At 45.3% G+C, this 20,252-nt stretch overlaps 1 protein-coding gene and 1 non-coding gene across 2 annotated transcripts in view; both read right to left on the reverse strand.

The window, feature by feature from the left end:
• The window catches only part of ABCA4 (ATP binding cassette subfamily A member 4), a 249,212-nt gene that overhangs the window by 151,288 nt on the left and 77,672 nt on the right, over positions 1 to 20,252 (reverse strand). Inside the window, exons 12-13 of the mRNA XM_038745065.1 lie at positions 3,711 to 3,916; positions 1,629 to 1,805 (exon numbers count right to left, since the gene is read on the reverse strand). Of these exons, the coding sequence (XP_038600993.1) occupies positions 1,629 to 1,805; positions 3,711 to 3,916 (383 nt within the window). The remainder of the gene's footprint in view (positions 1 to 1,628; positions 1,806 to 3,710; positions 3,917 to 20,252) is intronic.
• On the reverse strand, positions 2,304 to 2,441 carry LOC119928065. Its single transcript, XR_005451021.1, has one exon. It is a non-coding gene; the product is annotated as a small nucleolar RNA SNORA7 (small nucleolar RNA).

Consider the following 20,252-nt stretch of genomic DNA (forward strand, 5'->3'; position numbering starts at 1 on the left):
GGAGGGGAAGGAGGTAGGGCAGGGGGGGAGGGGGAGGAGGAGGAGAGGAAGGAGGGGGCTCAGTCTCGGAGCTCAGTCTGGCTTACTGTGTGCAGAGCACTGTACTGAGCACTTGGAAAGTACAAGTTGGCAACATACAGAGACGGTCCCTACCCAACAATGGGCTCACAATCTAGAAGGGGAAGATAGACTACAAAATAAAACATGTGGACAGGTGTCAAGTCATCGGAATAAATAGAAATAAAACTAGATGCACATCATTAACAGAATAAATAGAAGAGTAGATATGTACAAGTAAAATAAATAGAGTAATAAATCTGTACAAAATTATATACAGGTGCTGTGGGGAGGGGAAGAAGGGAGGGCGGGGGGGATGGGGAGGAAGAGAGGAAAAAGGGGGCTCAGTCTGGGAAGGCCTCCTGGAGGAGGTGAGCTCTCACTAGGGTTTTGAAGGGAGGAAGAGAGCTAGCTTGGCGGATGTGCGGAGGGAGGGCATTCCAGGCCAAGGGGAGGATGTGGGCCGGGGGTCGATGGCAGGACAGGCAAGAACAAGGTACAGTGAGGAGGTTAGCGGCGGCAGAGGAGTGGAGGGTGCAGACTGGGCTTGAGAAGGAGAGAAGGGAGGTGACGTAGGAGGGGGCGAGGTGATGGACAGCGTTGAAGCCGAGAGTGAGGAGTTTTTGCTTGATGTGTAGGTTGACTGGTAGCCACCGGAGATTTTTGAGGAGGGAAGTAACATGCCCAGAGTATTTCTGTACAAAGTTGATCCGGGCAGCAGTGTGAAGTATAGACTGAAGTGGGGTCATGGATGGTGTACGACCTGATTACCAGTGCTTAGTATAGTGGCTGGCACAAAGTAAGCGCTTAACAAATACCATTAAAAATAAATAAAGCATGCTTTAGGCCAAGGCCCCAATCCCCTCTAAATTACTCAGCACCCCTAGGCATGACCTGCCCAAGCCTAACTTTGACAGTAGCTTCAGCTCCTCAGGATGTTTCTTCTGTAGCAATCTACTGTTTTATTGCACTGTACTACCCCAAATGATTAGTCCAGGGCTCTGCATGCAATAATAATAATAATAATAATAATAATAATAATAATAATAATAATAATGGTAACTGTTGAGCACTTACTGTGTGCAAAGCACTATTCTAAGTGCTGGGGAGGTTACACGGTGATCAGGTTGTCCCACAGGAGGCTCACAGTTTTAATCCCCATTTTACAGATGAGGTAACTGAGGCACAGAGAAGTGAACTGACTTGTCCAAAGTCACACAGCTGATAGTTGGTGGAGTCAGGATTTGAACCCATGACCTCAGACTCCAAAACCCGGGCTCTTTCCACTGAACCACGCTGTGCTCAATAAATACCATTAATGGATTGATTTAAGCATCTCCACCATTACTCACCACCAAAAGTACCTGACACTTTTCTCCCTCCCTTCCTCCCCCTTTCTTATCTCCATCTCTGAACAGAAATATTCTCCCCAGCCCCCAGCCTTGAGCTTTCTCTCCCTCCCAAGCAAGATCAAAGGCGAAAGGCTGGGAGCCTCACAAAAACCCATAGGCCCCTCCCAGCACCTCAATTAAGATATCAGGGAGGAGGATCACGAAACTGCTCTTACTCACGCATCATCTACAAAGCAGGGATATGGCATCTGCTGGAGGTAGATTCCGGGCGGTATTTCAGTCTCGGTCTGGCTCCTTATAATCCCTTGTTCAATCATGTCCTGAAGATAGGCAAAACCGCCCCAGATGTACCGTAAATCCTCCACTGGGTCAGCTCTGGGGCCTGGATCCCAGTACCTGGCAAAAGGGAAAAAGTCACTGAGGGAGAGAAACAAGGCCCGTGAATCCCCTCTTCCTCACCCTCTGGGAGTTCCACCTCCTTTAGGCCTTGGGAATGAATGCAAGGATCATTCTTCTAAAAAAACATTCAGTCCACGCCTCCCCACTCCTCAAGAACCTCCAGTGGTTCCCCCTTTCATCTCTGCCTCAAACAGAAACTCCTTAACATTAAAAGCACTCAATCAGCTCACCCCCTCCTATCTTGTTGTTGTTGTTGTCTTACGCTGTTGAGTCGTGTCCGACACATAGCGACACCAGGGAAAACATCTCTCCCAGAACGCCCCACCTCCGCCTGCAATCGTTCTGGTAGTGGATCCATAGAATTTTCTTGGTCAAAATACGGAAATCCTTCCACGCGGTAAACCTGTGTCTCCACCCTTGACTCTCTCCCGTGCTGCTGGGGTTTTTTTTTGATGGTATGTGTTAAGCGCTTACTATGAGCACAGGTGAGTTTTGACTTGTAGCAGATTGCTTTCCACTCGCTAGCCACTGGCCAAGCTAGAAATGGAATGGGTATGCCTCTGCTTGACTCTCCTTCCCAAAGTCGAGCCTGGTAGAGGACTAGAAATTCTCCAGGTGTGACCCTGAGAGGTGCCCTCCTATCTTACCACACAGATTTTCTACTACAGCCCAGCCCGCACACTTTGCTTTCCTAACGCCAACCTACTCAGTGTATCGCGATCTCACCTGTTTCACCTCTCATCCCTTTCCCCCATCCTGCCTTTGGCCTGGAATAATAATGATGGCATTTATTAAGCGCTTACTATGTACAAAGCACTGTTCTAAGCACTGGAACTTCCTCCCCATTCATGTCTGGCGGACCACCACTGTCTCCATCTTCAAAGCCTTATTAAAATCACATCTCCTCAAGAGAGCTTCCAGTCAATCAGTAAATCAGTGGTATTTATTGAGCGCTTCTCCAACTGAGCCCTCATTTCCCTTACTCCCTTTCCCATATGCTTTGCTTATGCACTTGCATCTTTACCCCTTGAGCACTTGATATTCACCTCACCTTCAGCCCCACGGCACTCGTGCGCATATTCTTATACTCTGCCATTTCCCTTGCCTAGTAATTTATTTTAATATTTATTCATTCAATCATATTTATTGAGCACTTACTGTGTGCAGAGCACTGTACTAAGCGCTTGGAAAGCAGCATGGCTCAGTGGAGAGAGCCTAGGCTTGGGAGTCAGAGGTCATGGGTTCTAATCCCAGCTCCGCCACTTGTCAGCTGTATGACTTTGGGCCAGTCACTTAAGTTCTCTGTGCCTTAGTTACCTCATCTGGAAAATTGGGGATGAAGACTGTGAGCCCCACATGGGACAACCTGATCACCTTGTATCCCCCCCAGTGCTTCGAACAGTGCTTTGCACATAGTGAGCACTTAACAAATTAACAAATGCCATCATCATTATTATTATTCATCATCATCAAACATATTTATTGAGCGGTTACTGTGTGCAGAGCACTGTACTAAGCGCTTGGGAAGTACAAATTGGCAACATATAGAGACAGTCCCTACCCAACAGTGGTCTCACAATCTAAAATTATTATCGTGCTTAAAGTCTCTGCTATTTCATGCTTGCTCAAAACGTGTTCTCCTGAACTCTTTCCCCTAGTCCACAGGCTCAGATTCCAGTCTAGGGTGCGGAGGTGTAAATAGCTAATGATAATACTGCGCTAAGCACTAACAGTACGAAAATTCAATCAATCAATCAATCATATTTATTGAGCGCTTACTGTGTGCAGAGCACTGTACTAAGCGCTTGGAAAGTACAAGTCGGCAACAAATAAATTCATTCTAGTTAGGTGTCTATCTCCTTTAGTCAAGGATCTTCCATTCAGCCTGCAATGGGTCGTCACCTGTCTTTGATCTTATTGGTTTTCTCCACCGCGTCTATGTTCATCCGGATCTTGTACTTGATGTGAGGCGGCAGCATGTTGCTCCATGGGTCCATGTCCGGGAACACCACTCCAGCCCAGAACTTGTTCTCCTCCAGCAGGTAGAGGGCTCGGTGTATCAGCTGGATTTCGCTCTCAAACCCTTCAAACTTGTCCAGGGTCAAGCACTGCGGACAAACAGAGGTTCCGTGGGTGAGCAGAAAGCACAGAGACAGCCGGGATTCGGACACTGCGGCAGCCCTGGAGTTGTCATGGTGTGGTGGATAGAGCACGGGCCTGCGAGTCAGGAGGTCGTGGGTTCTAATCCTGGCTCTGCCACTTATCTGCTCTGTGACCTTGGGTAAGTCCCTTTGATTCTCTGGGTTTCAGTTCCCTCATCTGTAAAATTGGGATCGGGGCTGGGAGCCCCAGGTGTGACGCCAGCGCTTAGTACATTGGCTGGCACATAGGTAAGCACTTAACAAATACCAAAAAAAACCCAAAAGATAGTCTTTCTACAACATCATCCTGTCCATGTTTCCCCATGCTTAACCGTTGCCCATTCCTCGCCTGCCTAAAACAGAAACTCCTGACCATTGTCTCTGATGCACTCCATCATCTCTCTCCCTACTAGGAAGAGTAGTAGTAGTAGCATTTATTGAGCACCCACTGGGTTCCAGGATCTGTACTAAATGCTTGGGAAATTCAAAACAAGCAAGCGACACATCCCCTATCCACAAGGAGCTTACACTCGAATGGAGGAGGCAGACATAAAGTATTTACAGAGCACTCAAAATAAATCATTGCATGTACAGTTGAACAAACGTATATATGTCAGTGCAGAGGATGAATGGTGATGATGGCATTTGCTAAGCGCTTACTATGTGCAAAACACTGTTCTAAGAGCTGGGGAGGATGCAAGGTGATCAGATTGTCTCATGTGGGGCTCACAGTCTTCATCCCCATTTTACAGATGAGGGAACTGAGGCACAGAGAAGCTAAGTGACTTGCCCAAAGTCACACAGCTGACAATTGCACTTCCCAAGTGCTTAGTACAGTGCACTGTACACAGTAAGCGCTCAATAAATACGATTGAATGAATGAATGAATGAATGAATTGGTAGAGTCGGAATTTGAACACATGACCTCTGACTCTCAAGACCGTGCTCTTTCCATTGAGCCACGCTAAATGAGTATCAATCAATCGTATTTAATCAATCAATCAATCGTATTTATTGAGCGCTTACTGTGCGCAGAGCACTGTACTAAGCGCTTGGGAAGTACAAGTTGGCAACATATAGAGATGGTGGGCTCACAGTCTAGAAGAGTATGGCTCAGAAGCACCAGAGATGGCTGATGGGTTTATTTCTATGACTCGAGGTACTTAGAATTAATGGAGGAACACTTTTTGAAGGAGGTGGGCATTCAGGAAGGCTTTGGACATGGGAAGTGCTGTGGTCTGATGGAGTAAGTATTAAGTACTAATATTAAGCATTACCATTCCCTTAGGGGTAATTGTCATCTGTGTGACTTTGGGCAAGTCACTTAACTTCTCTGTTCCTCACCTCATCTGTAAAATGGAGATTAAGACTGTGAGCCCTCCGTGGGACCACCTGATCACCTTGTAACCTCCCCAGTGCTTAGAACAGTGCTTTGCACATAGTAAGCGCTTAATAAATGCTATCATTATTATTCTCTGTTCCTTAGTTACCTCATCTGTAAAATGGGGATTAAGACTGTGAGCCCCCCGTGGGACAATCTGATCACCTTGTAACCTCCCCAGCACTTAGAACAGTGCTTTGCACATAGTAAGCACTTAATAAATGCTATTATTATTATTATTATTATTATTATTATTATTATTATGTGGGAAATGGAGTTCCAAGCTGCTAGTGAGGGAACCAAGGTGGGAGAGTTGAGAACGAGATGTAGTTAGAAGGTTGGTTTGGGAAGATTGAAGAGGGCGGGTTACGGATAGTAGGGGAGGAAAGCTAATCTGTATGGTGGGAAGAGTTGGCGGCCAGTTTTTTTTTAAAGCTAGTTCTTAAGCACTTACTATGTGAGCCCGTTGTTGGGTAGGGACCGTCTCTACATGTCACCAACTTGTACTTCCCAATTTCTTAGTACTGCACTCTGCACACAATAAGTGCTCAATAAATACAATAGAATGAATGAATGAATGAATGAATGAATGAATGTGTCAAGCACTGTTCTAAGTGCTGGGGTAGCTACAGGTTAATCAGTTTGGACACAGTCTCTGTTCCACAAGGGCCTCACAGTCTAAGAAGGGAGAATGGGCATTTAATGAGAAACAGCATGGCTCAGTGGAAAGAGCCCGGGCTTTGGAGTCAGAGGTCATGTGTTCAGGTCCCTGCTCCACCAATTGTCAGCTGTGTGACTTTGGGCAAGTTACTTCACTTCTCTGTGCCTCAGTTACTTCATCTGTAAAATGGGGATTAAGACTGTGAGCCCCCCATGGGACAACCTGATCACCCTGTAACCTCCCCAGCACTTAGAACAGTGCTCTGCACATAGTAAGTGCTTAATAAATGCCATTATTATTATTATTATTTAATCCCTATTTTACAGGTGAGGTAACTGAGGCACAGAGAAGTGAAGTGACTTGTCCAAGGTCACACAGCAAGCATTTGGCAGTCGACATTAGAACCCAGGTCCCTTCTGCCTCCTAGTCATTCATTCATTCATTCATTCAATCGTATTTATTGAGCGCTTACTGTGTGCAGAGCACTGTACTAAGCGCTTGGGAATTACAAGTTGGCAACATATAGAGACGGTCCCTACCCAACAGTGGGCTCACAGTATAGAAGTCTAGCACAGTCCTGTGCTCTATTCATTAGACTACACTGGGCGGGCCTGACAGCTAAACAGTGGTGCCTCAGTGGTTCAACTGTAGGCTCGTTATGGGCAGGGACTGTGTCTACTAATCCTATTGCATTGTACTCTCCCAAGTGCTTAGTACAGTGCTCTGTACATAGTAAATGCACAATAAATACCATTGATTAGATCCCAGTGAGGCAGAGGGACTTTGAAGATTGCGGGTCTCATTCATTCATTCATTCAATCGTATTTATTGAGTGCTTACTTTGTGCAGAGCACTGTACTAAGCATTTGGAAAGTACAATTCAGCAACAATGAGAGATGATCCCTACCCACAACGGGCTCACAGTCTAGAAGGGGGGAGACAGACATCAAAACAAGTAAACAGGCATCAATAACATCGATATAAATAGAATTAGATGCACACATCAGAACAAGTAAAACAGGCATTAGTATAAATAAATAGAATTATAGATATGTACATATGTACACAAGTGCTGTAGGGAGGGGAGGGAGGTAGAGCAAAGGGAGTGAGTTGGGGGGAGGTTGGGGCGAGGGGGAGCTGAGGAAAAGGGGGGCTTAGTTGGGTCTCCTGGAGACTACAGTCACTATGGGCCCTGAGAGTTCAACTATTAGATCTATCCCGGCTCTGCCAATTGCCAGCTGTGTGATCTTGGGCAAGTCACTTAACTTCCCTGTGCCTCAGTTACCTGTAAAATGGGGTTAAAGACTGTGAGCCCTCCATGGGACAACCTCATCACCTTGTAACCTCCCCAGTGCTTAGAATAGTGCTTTGCACATAGTAAGCACTTAATAAATGCTATCATTATTATTAGCTCATCTATTAGCTCATCTATTATCGTCTCATTAGAGAAGCAGCGTGGCTTAGTGGAAAGAACACGGGCTTGGGAGTCAGAGGTCATGAGTTCTAATCCCGGCTCCACCACTTGTCAGCTGTGTGACTTTGGGCAAGTCACTTCAGTTCTCTGGGCCTCAGTTCCCTCATCTGTAAAATGAGGATTAAGACTGTGAACCCCACGTGGGACAAGCTGATTACCTTGTATCTACCCCAGTGCTTAGAACAGTGCTTGGCACATAATAAGCACTTGACAAATACCAACATTATTGACTATTTTAATGTCTGCCTCTCCCACATAGACTGCCCTGTGGGCAGGGAATCACCCCTACCAACTCTGTTGTATCGTACGCTTCCAAGAGTTTAGGACAGTGATCTGCACACGGCGCTCAATAAATACCATCAGTTAGACTGACAGGGGTAGTATCACCAACTGCTAACTGTCAGAAAGTGATTTCCAAACCCTGAAGACCGCTTCGTGCCAGGCTCCTGGAAGATGAAGGAGCCCTTTAGCAGCACTTTACCCCTCTTGATCCTGGTGAGAGAGGAAAAACCTATGTGATAACCAGAAGAACCGGTGAGACTGATGGTTTAGAAGCCCAAATGTTGCCAACATCATTGCCAAAGATTCCATAGCCAAACCGAAGATTCCCAAACAACAGTGGAGAAGCTAAGTGGTCCCCTTAAACAGAGCAAAGTACGAATGAAGAAGGCAGATGGCTCCAATTTCCACATAATCTAAACACGCTTGGGTTCTAATCCCGGCTCCCCCACTTGTCTGCCATGTGACTTTGGGCAAGACACTTCACTTCTCTGGGCTTCAGTTACCTCATCTGCAAAAAATTCATTAATTCATTCATTCAATCATATTTATTGAGCGCTTACTGTGTGCAGAGCATTATCCTAAGAGCTTGGGAAGTACAAGTTGGCAACATATAGAGATGGTCCCTACCCAACAGTGGGCTCACAGTCTAGAAGGGGGAGACAGAGAACAAAACAAAACATATTAACAAAATAAAATAAATAGAATAAATATGTACAAATAAAATAGATAAATAAATAGAGTAATAAATACATGCAAACATATATACATATATACAGGTGCTGTGGGGAGGGGAAGGAGGTAAGACGGGGGGATGGGGAGGGGGAGGAGGGGGAGAGGAAGGTGGGGGCTCAGTGTGGGAAGGCCTCCTGGAGGAGGTGAGCTCTCAGTAGGGCCTTGAAGGGAAGAAGAGAGCTAGCTTGGCGGATGTTGGGAGGGACGGCATTCCAGGCCAGGGGAATGACATGGGCCGGGGTTTGACCGCGGGACAGGCGAGAACGAGGCACGGTGAGGAGGTTAGCGGCAGAGGAGCGGAGGGTGCGGGCTGGGCTGGAGAAGGAGAGAAATGGGGATTAAGACTGTGAGCCCAATGTGGGACAGGGACTGTGTCCAACCTGATTAACTTGTATTTGCCCCAGTGCTTAGAACAGTGTTTGGCACACAGTAAGCACTTAACAAGTACCTTAATTATTGTAGAGCAGTGTGGCCTAGGGGAAAGAGTGCAAATGTTAGGCCTCAACAGGCCTTCGGCACTATAAAGGTCATTAGTAGGGTGTTCTAATGGATAGAGCATGGGCCTGGGAGCCAAGAGGACCCGGGTTCAAATCCTGCCTCCACTATTTGTCTGTTATGTGACCTTGGGCAAGTCACTTCACTTCTCTGGGCCTCAGTTACCTCATCTGTAAAACAGGGATTAAGACAAGGAGCGCCACATGGGATGTGGACTGTGTCCAACCTGGTTACCTTGTGTCTACCCCAGTGCTTATTACAGTACCTGGCACATAGTAAGCACTTAACAATACCAATAAAACACACACACACAAAATACGTACACATCTTGATAACCCAGTGTTTCCTCCTACCTGTATTTCATTTTAGTGCCCGTCTTTCCTTTTAGACAATAGTAAGCTCCCTGAGGGCAGGGATCATGTTTACTAATTTTCCTGTACTTTCCCAAGCACTTCATAAATGGCTTTGCACAGAGTAAGCATTTAATAAATACTTTTGATTGATTCATTGAAGGAAGGGTTCAATAAATACTATTGATTGATTACTTGAAGGTTCACTAAATACCATTGATTAATCAATCAATCAATCAATCACATTTATTGAGTGCTTACTGTGTGCAGAGCATTGTACTAAGCGCTTGGGAAGTACAAGTTGGCAACATATAGAGACAGTCCCTACCCGATTGAAGGAAGGAATCCTACATAATATTAATAATAATAATAATGGTATTTGCTAAGCGCTTACTATGTGCCAAGCACTGGGGTAGATACAAGGTAATCAGGTTGTCCCACGTGGGGCTCACAGTCTTAATCCCTATTTTACAGATGAGGTAACAGAGGCCCAGAGAAGTGAAGTGAGTTGCCCAAAGTCACACAGCTGACAAGTAGCAGAGGCAGCATTAGAACCCACAACCTCTGACTCCCAAGTCCAGGCTCTTTCCACAGCAATATCTATTCTTTGGTAATCTGCCAATTAAACTTTGGAGGAAATCAGAACTGTGAAAAATAGTAAAGCTATTGGGCGTGAAGCCATCTCTGCTGAGATTTACAAGCACTAAGGGAGGACAGAGAGTGTTTTTCACCGCTTAAGTACTTAAATGGAATTTTCCTCTATATTTAGCTCTAAGGGGTAGCCCTAGGATTTCAAAGATGCCTCCATCATCACCATGAACAAGAAGCCAAAGGAGAGAATAGACAGGACAGACTGCAATAGCTTCCCCCTGCAGAGAATCAGCTTCAGGCTTGTTGCATGGCCTTGGGCAGGTCACAACCTCTGGGCATTTCTGTCTTCTCAACTGTAAAATAGGATAAAATAGGGATCTTATCCCAACTCCCCAACTCAGAGATTATGAACCCCTTGTGGGTCAAGGACTGAGTCGGATCAAGCTCTTCCCCCGGCTCTGAGCGCACAGAAAGTGCTTAATAAATGCCATAAAAAAAAAGACTTTTGTCCGTGTCTTCCTGGACGGATCCTGAAAAATGTTTCTAACATGTCCACTTGGTTGCAAGACAGACATGACTGTTGTCTCTTTCTCTGTCTCTCACACTCAGTCCTTTCCCCTCTTCTTCATCTTCCTTTCTCCCATTCTAATAATAATGATAATGATAGCATTTATTCAGCACTTACTATGTGCAAAACACTGTTCTAGGCACTGGGGAGATTACAAGGTGATCAGGTTGTCCCACGGGGGGCTCACAGTCAATCCCCATTTTACAGTTGAGGTAACTGAGGCGCAGAGAAGTGAAGTGACTTACCCAAAGTCACACAGCTGACAATTGGGAGAGCCGGGATTTGAACCCATGACCTCTGACTCCAAAGCCCGCGCTGTTTCCACTGAGCCACGCCGCTTCTCAATCCCTGATCCCACCCCATCCCACTTACACTTCCCAGGATTCTCAGGAAAAAAAGAAAAGGCAACGGGTTTTGAGTCAAGGAGAGCATGGATTGAACTGTAGTAATGAAGAAAGCTCTAGAGATGCTGGAGCAAAAACTAGGTTTGGTGGACTTCAAGAGGTGTGAGAGGAAAGAGGGAGGGCTAATAACCTTTCCTCCTTTCCTCCCCCTCCTTCTCCAGCCTTGGGTTCATTCCATGGAAGCTCTTTGCCCCCTACCCCTGACCAGCCTGCCTCTCCCCCTCCATCCAATTTTGGACTTTTATTGTCATCTTCATAAAACAGTCCTTGTCATCACGCCACTGCAGATTGAAACTAAAAGGGAATTTTCTATTCTTCAGCAGCAGCAGTGTTTATCGAGCACCCGTTGTAGCAGCGCAAAGTATTAGGCACTTGGAACAATGCAAGGGAATATCCTGCCTTCATTATTTGTATTTTTTTGTCTCACCCCTTAAATTGTAAGCTCCTCGATAGTATTTCCCACCCGAGCTCTTAATACCTGCCGAAGACTCAATAATAACAACAATAATAATAATAATTTTGGCATTTGTTAAGGGCTTACTTGGGTTGGACACAGGCCCTGTCCTACATAGTGCTCACAGGCTCAATCCCCATTTTACAAATGAGGTCATTTAGGGACTGAGAAGTGAAATAACTTCCCCAAGGCCACATAATAGATAAGTGACGGAGCCGGAATTAGAACCCATGACCTTCTGACTTCCAGGCTGTACTCTATCCACTACGCCATATTGTGAGCCCATTGTTGGGTAGAGACTGTCTCTATCTGTTGCCGAATTGTACTTTCCAAGCACTTAGTACAGTGCTCTGCACACAGCAAGTGTTCAATAAATACGATTGATTGATTGATTGATTGCTCTGCACACAGTAAGTGCTCAATAAATGTGATTGAATGAATGAAAACACCATGCTGCTCAATAAATGCCACGGATTAATTCCCACCTTGTAGGGCCTGGGTTCTAATAATGATGGCATTTATTAAGCGCTTACTATGTGCAGAGCACTGTTCTAAGCGCTGCTCCACCACTTGTTGACTGTGTGACCCCAGGGCAAGTCATTTCACTTCTCAGGGCCTCAGTTACCTCATCTGTCAAATGGTGATTATTACTGTAAGCTCAATGGGCGCAGGGGGTGTGTCTGTTTATTGCTGTAGTGTACTCTCCCAAGTGCTTAGTACAGTAAGTGCTCAATAAATATAATTAAATGAATGAATGAGTATTGTGAGTCTATATGGGTCGGGGATTGTGTCCGACCCAATATCTTGTATGTACCCAAGCTCTTAGTAAAGTGCCTGGCACACAGTGGGTGCTTAGCAAAAGCCATTAAGAAGAAGAATCTGATCTCTGCCAGTTGTCTGCTGTGTGACCTCAGGCAAGTTGCTTAACTTCTCTGCGCCTCAGTTGCCTCATCTGTTATAGTTCATCATCATCATCATCATCAATCGTATTTATTGAGCGCTTACTGTGTGCAGAGCACTGTACTAAGTACAGATATGTACAAGTAAAATAAATAAATAGAGTAATAAATATGTACAAACATATCATCATCATCATCAATCGTATTTATTGAGCGCTTACTATGTGCAGAGCACTGTACTAAGAGCTTGGGAAGTACAAATTGGCAACATATAGAGACAGTCCCTACCCAACAGTGGGCTCACAGTCTAAAAGGGGGAGACAGAGAACAAAACCAAACATACTAACAAAATAAAATAAATAGAATAGATATGTACAAGTAAAATAAATAAATAAATAGAGTAATAAATATGTATAAACATATATACATATATACAGGTGCTGTGGGGAAGGGAAGGAGGTAAGATGGGGGGGATGGAGAGGGGGACGAGGGGGAGACGAAGGAAGGGGCTCAGTCTGGGAGCCCCTTGTGGGACAGGGATCGTGTTCAACCTGATTAGCTTGTATCACCCCATTGCTTAGCACAGTATCTGACACATAATGAGTGCTTAACAAATACCATAAAAAATCCCCCCCCAAAATAATTCTGTCAAGGAACTACACAGAATGCGGTCTTCTCAAAAGGCTGGTTCTGTGACGGTTAAATCAGACACCTGCCGGTCTTATGTTTTTAGATCTGGACAATCAATCAGTCATGTTTACTGAGCACTTACTGTGTACAGAGCACTGGGCTAAGTGTTTGGGAGAGCACAATATGACAGAGTTGGTAGACATGATCCCTGCTCACAAGGATCTTAGAGACCAAGAAGAGTTTATATATATATATATATATAAATGCCATTATCATTATTATTAATGACATTTATACATACAAGATATATATTATTGATATATTTTATATGATATATTATTAATAACTATTATTGCTAATAAAAATATAATTATTAATAGCGACAATTATATATGGTATGTATTATTAAGATATATTATTGATTATTATTGTTGTTAATAATTAATTATTATTAATGATAGCATTTATTAAGCGCTTACCATGTGCAAAGCACTATTCTAAACACTGGGGAGGTTACAAGGTGATCAGGTTGTCCCACGTGGGGCTCACAGTCTTCATCCCCATTTTACAGATGAGGGAACTGAGGCCCAGAGAAGTGAAGTGATTTGCCCAAAGTCACACAGCTGGCAACTGGCAGAGTCGGGATTTGAACCCCTGACCTCTGACTCCAAAGCCTGGGCTCTTTCCACTGAGCCACGCTGTATTACACTGTAAGCACTCAGTAAATACGATTGAATGAATATATTATATGCGATATTATACTCTCCCAAACTCCTGTTAGAGGGCTCTGCACACAATTTGCGCTCAATAAATACACTTGATTGAGTTTGCAAATCAGGAGCTGAATTCATTCATTCAGTCATATTTATTGAGCGCTTATTGTGTGCAGAGCACTGTACTAAGCGCTTGGGAGAGTACAATATAATAGAGAGAAGCAGCGTGGCTCAGTGGAAAGAGCCCAGGCTTTGGAGTCAGAGATCATGGGTTCAAATCCCGGCTCCACCACTTGTCAGCTGTGTGACTTTGGGCAAGTCACTTCAATTCTCTGGGCCTCAGTTACCTCAACTGTAAAATGGGAATTAGGACTGGGAGCCCCCCATGGGACAACCTGATCACCTTGTGACCTCCCCAGTGCTTAGAACAGTGCTTTGCACACAGAAAGTGCTTAATAAATGCCATTATTATTATTATTATTATAATAAAAGACACATTCTCTGCTCATGATGAGGTCTAGGAGAATTCATTCATTCATTCAATCAAATTTATTGAGCGCTTACTGTGTGCAGAGCACTGTACTAAGCACTTGGAAAGTACAAGTTGGCAACATATACAGTCCCTACCCAACAACAGGCTCACAGTCTAGAGGGGGGAGACAGACAACAAAACAAAATATATTAACAAAACAAAATAAATAGAATAGTAAATATGTACAAGTAAAATAGAGTAATAAATCTGTACAAAAGGGGCAAGAAGAGAGAGCTGAGGAGCCACCCAGACCCTGGTGGAGGGCTTTTGTGAAGAATATCAATCAATCAATCATATTTATTGAGCACTTACTGTGTGCAGAGCACTGTGCTAAGCACTTAGCAGTGCACTAATCACTTATAAAGTGCTTACTATGTGCAAAACACTGTTCTGCGCGCTGGGGAGGTTACAAAGTGATCAAGTTGTCCCACGGGGGGCTCACAGTCTTCATCCCCATTTTACAGATGAGGTAACTGAGGCACAGAGAAGTGAAGTGACTTGCCCAAAGTCGCACAGCAGACAGCTGGCGGAGCTGGGATTAGAACCCATGACCTCTGACTCCAAAGCCCATGCTCTTTCCACTGAGCCATGCTGCTTCCCCTGGACAATGCTGAGGAGTTGGGACCGTCTCTATATGTTGCCAACTTGTACTTCCCAAGCGCTTAATACAGTGCTCTGCACACAGTAAGTGTGCAATAAATATGATTGAGTGAATGAATGAGTTTCTGTTGGATGCAGAGGTGGATGGGTAACCACTGGAGGTTCTTGAGGAGGGGTCAAACATGGACTGAATGCTAAGGTCATGCTAAGATAATCAATCAATCAACATTAGCAACATTGCCAAGATCCGCCCTTTCCTCTCCATCCCAACCGCTACCCTGCTCATTCAAGCTCTCATCCTATCCCGTCTGGACTACTGCACCAGCCTTCTCTCTGATCTCCCATCCTCGTGGCTCTCCCCACTTCAATCCATACTTCATGCTGCTGCCCAAATTATCTTTGTCCAGAAACGTTCTGGTCATATTACTCCCCTCCTCAAAAATCTCCAGTGGCTACCAATCAATCTGCACATCAGGCAGAAACTCCTCACCCTGGGCTTCGAGGCTGTCCATCCCCTCGCCCCCTCCTACCTCCCCTCCCTTCTCTCCTTCTCCAGCCCAGCCCGCACCCTCCGCTCCTCTGCCGCTAATCTCCTCCCCGTACCTCGTTCTCGCCTGTCCCGCCATCGACCCCCGGCCCACGTCCTCCCCCGGGCCTGGAATGCCCTCCCTCTGCCCATCCGCCAAGCTAGCTCTCTTCCTCCCTTCAAGGCCCTACTGAGAGCTCACCTCCTCCAGGAGGCCTTCCCAGACTGAGCCCCTTCCTTCCTCTCCCCCTCGTCTCCCTCTCCATCCCCCCCCATCTTACCTCCTTCCCTTCCCCACAGCACCTGTATATATGTATATATGTTTGTACATATTTATTACTCTATTTATTTATTTATTTTAGTTGTACACATCTATTCTATTTATTTTATTTTGTTAGTATATTTGGTTTTGTCTCCCCCTTTTAGACTGTGAGCCCACTGTTGGGTAGGGACTGTCTCTATATGTTGCCAATTTGTACTTCCCAAGCGCTTAGTACAGTGCTCTGCACACAGTAAGCGCTCAATAAATACGATTGATGATGATGATGATGATATTAACAAAATAAAATAGAATAGATATGTACAAGTAAGATAAATAAATAAATAAAGAGAGTAATGTTCAGTGACAATTACCTTGACAGTTGGGAGAAAACTGCTATTGATTGGGTGGCCATCTTTGTTATTTGAAAGTTATTTATTTATTTGCTATTGGTTGGGCGGCCGTCTTTGTTATTTAAAAGTTATTTATTTATTTATTTATTTTACTCGTACATATCTATTCTATTTATTTTATTTTGTTAGTATGTTTGGTTTTGTTCTCTGTCTCCCCCTTTTAGACTGTGAGCCCACTGCTGGGTAGGGACTGTCTCTATATGTTGCCAACTAGTACTTCCCAAGCACTTAGTACAGTGCTCTGCACACAGTAAGCACTCAGTAAATACAATTGATTGATTAAAAGGAAGCTTTGTTTAGCCTTCCATAATGAGTTGTGCTTCGGCCACGTCCCTTCCAGCAAGGTGGGGGGAGAGGAGGGGACATCTGCTTTTAGATGGGCCCATCCCCACCCCTGCCCCGGCTCAGGCTAAGGTGGTGGGAAGTGCAATCATTCAATCAATCCTATTTACTGAGCACTTACTGTGTGCAGAGCATTGTACTAAGCACTTAGTAGTGGCGTGGCTCAGTGGAAAGAGCCCAGGCTTTGGAGTCAGAGGTCAAGGGTTTGAATCCCGGCTCCGCCACATGTCTGCTGGGTGACCTTGGGCAAGTCACTTAACTTCTCTGAGCCTCAGTCACCTCATCTGTAAAATGGGGATGAAGACTGTGAGCTCCAAGTGGGACAATGACAATGACAATGACCTCCTGCTTGCCAAATCCAACGGCTCATACTCTGTCCTAATCCTCCTCGACCTCTCAGCTGCCTTTGACACTGTGGACCACCCCCTTCTCCTCAACACGTTATCTGACCTTGGCTTCACAGACTCCGTCCTCTCCTGGTTCTCCTCTTATCTCTCCGGTCATTCTTTCTCAGTCTCTTTTGCAGGCTCCTCCTCCCCCTCCCATCCTCTTACTGTGGGAGTTCCCCAAGGTTCAGTGCTTGGTCCCCTTCTGTTCTCAATCTACACTCACTCCCTTGGTGACCTCATTCGCTCCCACGGCTTCAACTATCACCTCTACGCTGATGACACCCAGATCTACATCTCTGCCCCTGCTCTCTCCCCCTCCCTCCAGGCTCGCATCTCCTCCTGCCTTCAGGACATCTCCATCTGGATGTCCGCCCGCCACCTAAAGCTCAACATGTCGAAGACTGAGCTCCTTGTCTTCCCTCCCAAACCTTGTCCTCTCCCTGACTTTCCCATCTCTGTTGACGGCACTACCATCCTTCCCGTCTCACAAGCCCGCAACCTTGGTGTCATCCTCGACTCCGCTCTCTCATTCACCCCTCACATCCAAGCCGTCACCAAAACCTGCCGGTCTCAGCTCCGCAACATTGCCAAGATCCGCCCTTTCCTCTCCATCCAAACCGCTACCCTGCTCATTCAAGCTCTCATCCTATCCCGTCTGGACTACTGCACTAGCCTTCTCTCTGATCTCCCATCCTCGTGTCTCTCTCCACTTCAATCCATACTTCATGCTGCTGCCCGGATTATCTTTGTCCAGAAACGCTCTGGACATATCACTCCCCTCCTCAAAAACCTCCAATGGCTACCGATCAATCTGCGCATCAGGCAGAAACTCCTCACCCTGGGCTTCAAGGCTGTCCATCACCTCGCCCCCTCCTACCTCACCTCCCTTCTCTCCTTCTACTGCCCAGCCCGCACCCTCCGCTCCTCCACCACTAATCTCCTCACTGTACCTCGCTCTCGCCTGTCCCGCCATCGACCCCCGGCCCACGTCATCCCCCGGGCCTGGAATGCCCTCCCTCTGCCCATCCGCCAAGCTAGCTCTCTTCCTCCCTTCAAGGCCCTGCTGAGAGCTCACCTCCTCCAGGAGGCCTTCCCAGATTGAGCCCCTTCTTTCCTCTCCCCCTCGTCCCCCTCTCCATCCCCCCGCCTTACCACCTTCCCCTCCCCACAGCACCTGTATATATGTATATATGGTTGTACATATTTATTACTCTGTTTATTTATTTATTTATTTATTTTACTTGTACATTTCTATCCTACTTATTTTATTTTGTTGGTATGTTTGGTTCTGTTCTCTGTCTCCCCCTTTTAGACTGTGAGCCCACTATCGGGTAGGGACTGTCTCTATGTGATGCCAATTTGTACTTCCCAAGCGCTTAGTACAGTGCTCTGCACATAGTAAGCGCTCAATAAATACGATTGATTGATTGATTGATTGATTGATTGACAACTTGATCCCATTGTATCCCCCCCCAGCGCTTAGAACAGTGCTTTGCACATAGTAAGCAATGAGCCCCTTCCTTCCTCTCCTCCTCGCCCCCCTCTCCATCCCCCTCATCTTACCTCCTTTCCTTCCCCACGGCACCTGTATATATGTATATATGTTTGTACATATTTATTACTCTATTTATTTATTTATTTATTTACTTGTACATATCTATTCTATTTATTTTATTTTGTTAGTATATTTGGTTATGTTCTCTGTCTCCCCCTTTTAGACTGTGAGCCCACTCTTGGGTAGGGACTGTCTCTATATGTTGTCAACTTGTACTTCCCAAGCGCTTAGTACAGTGCTCTGCACACAGTAAGCGCTCAATTAATATGATTGATTGATAGTAAGCACTTAACAAATGCCATCATCATCATCATCATCACTTGGAAAAGTATTATCCAACAATAAACAGACACATCCACCGACCACAACAAGGGCAGAATCTTCACCCTCCACCTGAGGAGGTGCTGCCCTTAGGCCCCAATCTCAGGTTTTGCTTGTGTTCAAAAAAAAATGTTTACAATAACAATAATAATAATAATAATAATAATAATGGCATTCATTCATTCATTCAATCGTATTTATTGAGCGCTTACTGTGTGCAGAGCACTGTACTAAGCACTTATTAAGCACTTACTATGTGCAAAGCACTGTTCCTAGCGCTGGGGAGGTTACAAGGTGATCAGGTTGCCCCACTGGGGGCTCACAGTCTTAATCCCCGCTTTACAGATGAGCTAACTGAGGCACGGAGAAGTTAAGTGCTCTGCACATAGTAAGCGCTCAATAAATACGATTGATTGATTAAGTGACTTACTCAAAGTCACAAAGCTGACAATTGGTGGAGTCGGGTTTTGAACCCATGACCTCTGACTCCAAAGCCCAGGCTGTTTCCACTGAGCCACGCTGCTTCTCTACAAATAAATAATTACAAATAAATACAAATTACAAATAATTTACAAATAAATAGACAGGCATCTCTGTTTGCTTGTTTGCTGCTCCCTACATCCTGCCTTTCCCATAGCCTCATCCTTTCAGCTCTTTATGACCTACCTGGTTGTCTTTCCCCCTGTAGGCAGGAAAACCAATAATAATAATAATAATAATAATGATAATAATGGCATTTGATTAGTGTTTGTTTTGTGCCAGGCACTGTACTAAGTGCTGGGGTGGATACAAGCAAGTCAGACTGGATGCAGTCCTTGTCCCAGGTGGGGCTCACAGTCTCAATCCCCATTTTTTAGATGAGGTAACTGAGGCCCGGAGAAGTGAAGTGATTTGACCAACGTCGCACAGCAGGCAAGTAACAGAGCAGGATTAGTAACCCCATCCTCTGACTCCCAAGCCTGTGTCTGCTTATTGTTGTACTCTCCCAATCACTTTGTACGTATTTATTACTCTATTTATGTATTTATTTTACTTGTACATATTTATTCTGTTTATTTTATTCTGTTAATATGTTTGGTTTTGTTCTCTGTCTCCCCCTTCTAGACTGTGAGCCCACTGTTGGGTAGGGACCGTCTCTATATGTTGCCAACTTGGACTTCCCAAGCGCTAAGTACAGTGCTCTGCACACAGTAAGCGCTCAATAAATACGATTGAATGAATGAATACAGTGCTTTGAACACGGTAAGCGCGTTCTCGCCTGTCCCGCCGTCAACCCCCAGTCCACGTCCTTCCCCTGGGCCTGGAATTCCCTCCCTCCGCACATCCGCCAAACTAGCTCTCTTCCTCCCTTCAAAGCCCTCCTGAGAGCTCACCTCCTCCAGGAGGCCTTCCCACACTGAGCTCCCCTTTTCCTCTCCTCCTTTCCATCCTCCCCTGCCCTACCTCCTTCCCCTCCCCACAACACTTGTATATAGTTGTACAGATTTATTACTCTATTCATTTTACTTGCACATATTTACTATTCTATTTATTTTGTTAATGATGTGCATAGAGCTTTAATTCCATTTGTTCTGATGATTTTGACACCTGTCTACATCATCATCAATCGTATTTATTGAGCGCTTACTATGTGCAGAGCACTGTACTAAGCGCTTGGGAAGTACAAATTGGCAACATATAGAGACAGTCCCTACCCAACAGTGGGGTCACAGCCCGTTGTTGGGTAGGGACC

The sequence above is a fragment of the Tachyglossus aculeatus genome, chromosome 4 (genome assembly GCF_015852505.1).
Source record: "Tachyglossus aculeatus isolate mTacAcu1 chromosome 4, mTacAcu1.pri, whole genome shotgun sequence".
Classification (NCBI taxonomy): domain Eukaryota; kingdom Metazoa; phylum Chordata; class Mammalia; order Monotremata; family Tachyglossidae; genus Tachyglossus; species Tachyglossus aculeatus.